The sequence below is a fragment of the Fopius arisanus genome, unplaced genomic scaffold (assembly GCF_000806365.1).
Source record: "Fopius arisanus strain USDA-PBARC FA_bdor unplaced genomic scaffold, ASM80636v1 scaffold00119, whole genome shotgun sequence".
Taxonomy (NCBI): Eukaryota; Metazoa; Arthropoda; class Insecta; order Hymenoptera; family Braconidae; genus Fopius; species Fopius arisanus.
This window is the reverse complement of record NW_011887858.1, coordinates 1,304-6,566: the sequence shown is the minus strand read 5'-3', so window position 1 is coordinate 6,566 and position 5,263 is coordinate 1,304. Positions and strand designations below refer to the sequence as shown.

The window sequence follows — 5,263 nt, the reverse complement described above, 5'->3', positions numbered from 1 at the left end:
GCTGCTGCTGCTGCTGCTGCTGCTGCTGTTGCTGCTGCTGCTGTTGCTGCTGTTGCTGTTGCTGCTGCTGCTGCTGCTGCTGCTGCTGCTGCTGCTGCTGCTGCTGCTGCTGCTGCTGCTGCTGTTGCTGCTGCTGCTGCTGCTGCTGCTGCTGCTGCTGCTGCTGCTGCTGCTGCTGCTGCTGCTGTTGTTGTTGTTGCTGAAACTGTAAATGTTGGGCTTGTTGGACTTGCATTTGTTGCAATTGTTGCTGCATCGTTACTGATTGTTGAGCAGCGAGCTGTTGTTGTTGTTGCTGTTGTTGTTGCTGTTGAGCCAGTACTTGTTGAGCATTCCACATGTTCATTTGATTTCCACCGACTCCAAATTGTTGTGGATTCACCATTCCTGTATGATTAGGCAATTAGTAAAATAATGAAAAACAGACAATTTTCACAACATTTATAATATAATCTGTATGAAATTTCAATGTGTTCACATTCAAGCATTCTGGATTTTTCAACTTTACGATACAAAAATCCTCGTTAAGGAATACTTATTTAAATATCTATATATATATATATATATATATCTAAAAAATAATTAAAAATAATATTATAAATGAATGAAACGAATAAAATATATAAAGTTTATAGAGATAAAAGTAACTGGTCCATAACATTCTTATTTATGATGTCGAAAAATCAATGAATATCTTTTCTATTATTCACCTGTGTGTTGTGGATTCATTTTCTTAAAAAAATTAAGTAGAATAATTATTATTTAGAATTAATCACTGTGACAGTTTAAAAAAACTTGGAGGTTAGCTTTTCGCCAAGTGTATGTACATATTTCATATGTATGTGTATGTACATATATATATATGGCATGGAATAATAAACGAATAGGGTACCATCTATCGGAATTCTTCTGTCCAATCTTGAATGGTCACGTAAAAAATAAATAAATAAAACAATTTTCTCAACAAAACTTTATTGACTCCAAGTACCAAGCCACTCTAATTTTACTGGTAAACAGTTAGCTCAAGTAAAATGGACGCGAGTGATCGGCTGGAAATTTGGGAGGATTTGGATGTAACAAGAGAGGAAATTCAGAATTTAACCAAGTGCTTGAAGCAGGATAATTTTCGTAAACTATTGATTGAATATGCCGAAGAGGTGACGAATCCGGGGAATCGTAAAATATATGAGAAAGAAATTGGTGAATTAGAAAGAGAGCGTGGAATTGATATTAAATTCATAAATCCTGAGCCAGGCTACGTCATTAAAACTAGTGTCAATGGTATAAAAAAATGTTTCATAAATATATCTAAAAGTGATACTGTTGGTAAACCAAACAGTCAACCATCATATGAAGATGGAAAACGCGGACTCCAGTGGTCTATTCCATTTACTCTTGCACCGCCTCGTGACGATGTTGATAAAAAAAAGTCGTACTGCACTGTATTTGATGTTGTTTTTCATTCTGACACCTTGCATTTGGCTTCGAAAAATTCAAGGTTCAGAGATGTTGTTAACGATACAGCTATGGATGGAATTGAGAAGAATTTTAAGGTAAAATTAGTTAGTAAATGTCTGCAAATTCTTGCATTCCCTGACTTTTACACTTATCTTTCATCTCTTGCTAATTCATTTCTTTAATGAAAATAAATATGCATACTATACAAATACACATGTTATACCATTTTGTAAACTTGCATAAGTCTCCGTTAATCATCATTATTATTTTTTTTTCAGGTTCAGCTGGATAGGAACAATCTCAAATATCCTAAGATGAAATTCAAAGGAATCAGCCAGTCTACAGTAATTCGAAAAAAGTTGGATAACGCCTCATCCACTGCACCTGAAGAAATTTCTGTTGACATTGAGCCTGAGATCTATGAAAAGCTTATGTTGAGTTATGACGAAAATCGTAAAAAATACCATAAAAAATTTGAGGATAAGCCCTCACGTCCATCTCCGCCAAGCACCTACCTCAATCATATCAAAACCCTAGATACCAGCCTATTCAATTCGTTTACCACCCCGAAATTTCTTATAAAGCATCAAACCGATCTTGATATTCAAGATTTCCAAATGTCAAAAAACTCAAAGCTCAATTGCACAATTCCAAAAAATCTCATAGTAATAATCGATCTACCCCTCTTACGATTCGCAACTGATGCAACTCTGGACGTTCAAGAGTGTTTTTTAATACTAACCAGCGAGAAACCCGCAAAATATCGTTTAGAACTTGCCTTATCATATCGGGTTAATCCAGATCATGGTAACGCCAAATTTGATTCTAAAAAGAAAAAATTAACAGTAACACTTCCAGTAATTCGAGATCACACTATAGTTGATACTATCATAGACGATAGTGGAGTTGATAGTGACCACGGTAGTCCTACAATAGAATCAAATAACGAAAAAGAGAAAAAATCGGCAGAATTAATAACTCCAATCAGAAAGATTGATGAATTATGTAAAATTAATGAAAAAAATGAAAACTCCGTTGTGGATGAAGATTCATTGCTCACTTTAAATATTAAATATTCCCTGCCACTATTTACATGCAATATTTATGATAATACGTTAGCTATCACTGTTCACGTTAAGAACATTGATGCTAATTCAATAAAGCACAAGTTCTTGAAAAATCGATCGGGAATTCATATAATTTTCTCATCCGTTGGTGCTGGATTTTTTCCAATGTATTACGCTCTTTGCTTCAAGATTGATGATAATGTTTTTCAAAATGAGACAGCGAGGCTAGAGCCTTGGGACAATAACCTCGTGTTCACGGTAGAGTTGATGAATATTGAGAATTTGGAGAGTTATTATGTGGGAATTGATGAAGAGTTTATGGAACAGAAGGACATACCTCATGTTATCAACTTTGATAAAAAAATTGAATCTCTTGAATGTCATGATATAAATATTAATGGACACAGGAAGATTGAAGTTATTCCAGAGAGAGATGAGATTATTGGGAATATTGAACCTAATTATAATGAATCTGATGATGATGATGATGATGATGATGATGATGATGATGATGATGGCGATGATAATAATAATAATGATGATGATGATGATGATGATGATGATGATGAAGATGATGAGGGGGAGGAGGAAGAAGTTAATTTTGAGATTGATGAACCAAGGATCAATCTGCAAAAATATAGATCAGTCTCGGAAAGCAGTGGTGATGAAATATCCAATAATAATGGTAACAGATGTAGGGGAATACTCAAGTACAGGAGGAGTAATTTTTCACGGTCTGTGTCAGAATCAAGTATTGATGATGCTACTGGTCTAACGTCATCTTTCGATTTTAATTACGATTCGGTTCAGGAGTTGAATTCAGAGTCCGATTGTTGCAGCTTAAAGAAGACTGTCAGATTTAATGATGTTATATCTCGTCAATTATATAGGTAATTGTTTTCCTTATTATAATTTTATGACCTATCATATTTGTAAAAAATAATTGGCTCCTACTTAATGTAATACAGAATAATATGATATGGAAATTCTCGTATGATTGTGTAAGAAAAATAGAATAATTATTTTTCATTCCAGATCCAATTCAAGTATTTTAGGCCGCAGGAAAAAAAATCAACGTAAATTGCGGAAGAAGAAACAAGCGATCGAGCGTAAGATGAGTGAGAGTGAAAATTCGGAGACGGAAGACCGTGATAAATACAAGATAGAAATTAAAAAAGATAAAGATGCTGAAAAAAAAAAAATATGAGAACATTAAACCAATACTTAGTCGTGAAAAATTATTAATTCCGTTTAATTCGAGTACTGAAGATAAAAAATCAATTGATCATGCAAATGTAGCATCCAAATTTGAGTTTAAAAATGATTTGATTTTTGAACTTGACATGTAGATCGATCTGTGAATCTTATAAGAAATTATGTCCTAGTAATTATAATGAAATAAGGAGAACGTTCTATTGATTTACCATGAAACATTCCACCATAATCAACTCATGGGTTTCTCCTTAATATAATCTCCGATTTAATCTATATATTAGTAGCCAGATGCTTGTCAATTATTTTCGATGTCGAATGGAATTAAATTTGGCTTAAATATTGATTTACAATAAATTTCTGTAATACTTGAATATATATGCGAAAATATGATATTTTTTTCAGAATAAGGCATGTTTATTTATTAAAATTAATGAAAAATTACTCTTACGAGGGAATAAAATTGATAATGATAGAGAACAATACTCAATCTATTTAGAGACTTAGGCATTATTTTTTGGCAGTGTCTAGAAACATGGTATATGGCAATTGCCATACGCCCAAGCTAGACCAAAGTCAAGACCAAAATCCACACGCTAAATTCCCTTCAATCAATTATTTTTCATTGACTATTGGATTTTACGTGATTGCACTGTTTTTTTTAGAGAGAATTATTTATTAGGTTAAGCATTTTCGCAATTATCTTATTCTGTCAAATTCAGACTGCCCGCGGTGTTCTGTACGCATGCGCGGAGTATTGCCTGGCGACCCCTCACTCGAGCGCTGCCTCCAACGCCCCGCCATTTTGAGTGGGGAGTCAGTCGTTCGGTGGCATTGCGTGGAACGGTTGGTCACGTGTCGCGTAGTGAAAATTCGTTTACATCGGGGTACTAGTGAGTGCATAAAACCGACGCCGGCTGGGAACATTGACAATACAAAGTGCGGGACTCAGTGCAAGTGATTTTGTGATGTGAAATAATTTTTTAAACAGTTTATCAGAGCATTTTTTGTGATTGAGATTTTTCCTTCGTTACACTGAACTTCGGTATTGCCGAACGGCCCCCCGGCGTCATTGTGTTTACAAAAATTCCTTTGTCCGTTTCTCGGAATTGTTTAGTGTGTGTTTAGATCGGGACTGAAGTGAGAGTGCGAATTAGATTCGAAGGATTACTTTTCTCATTCATGGTATTTTGAATGATTAAAAATATTATTTGATCTTTGATATTATTTTATTGATCTTTGTGGATTTTGAGTTGATAAAACATTCTTGGTTGTGTGGTGAGTGATTAGTGAATTTTTGAACTATCTCGAGTGCTGGTGTATCCAAGTCGACTTCAACCTCGTCGATGGGAGGATTGGCGTCAGGATCACATGAACATCACCAGGATTGGAGGGAATCTTGCAACCGACTGCAAGGTGAGTTTCGTATGCATTGTTTTTATGACTTTGAAGCATCATTTTCAATTTATTTTCATGTCATTTTTGTCATTCCTGATTCTTGATATATTCAATGCTTATATTACAAA

At 34.6% G+C, this 5,263-nt stretch overlaps 2 protein-coding genes across 2 annotated transcripts in view; one reads left to right on the top strand and one right to left on the bottom strand.

Moving 5' to 3' along the window:
• LOC105271699 (mediator of RNA polymerase II transcription subunit 30) overlaps positions 1 to 828 on the bottom strand; it is a 2,061-nt gene extending 1,233 nt beyond the window's left edge. Inside the window, exons 1-2 of the mRNA XM_011313415.1 lie at positions 711 to 828; positions 134 to 387 (exon numbers count right to left, since the gene is read on the bottom strand). Coding sequence (XP_011311717.1) covers positions 134 to 387; positions 711 to 729 — 273 coding nt within the window. The 5' untranslated portion in view covers positions 730 to 828. The remainder of the gene's footprint in view (positions 1 to 133; positions 388 to 710) is intronic.
• A 67-nt stretch (positions 829 to 895) lies between these two features.
• Positions 896 to 4,158, top strand: LOC105271673 (protein kintoun). Its single transcript, XM_011313376.1, is given in 4 exon segments — positions 896 to 1,553; positions 1,737 to 3,415; positions 3,561 to 3,729; positions 3,731 to 4,158. Coding segments are annotated over 4 exon segments (2,514 nt in total). The 5' UTR covers positions 896 to 1,031; the 3' UTR covers positions 3,875 to 4,158.
• Positions 4,159 to 5,263: the final 1,105 nt, after the last annotated feature.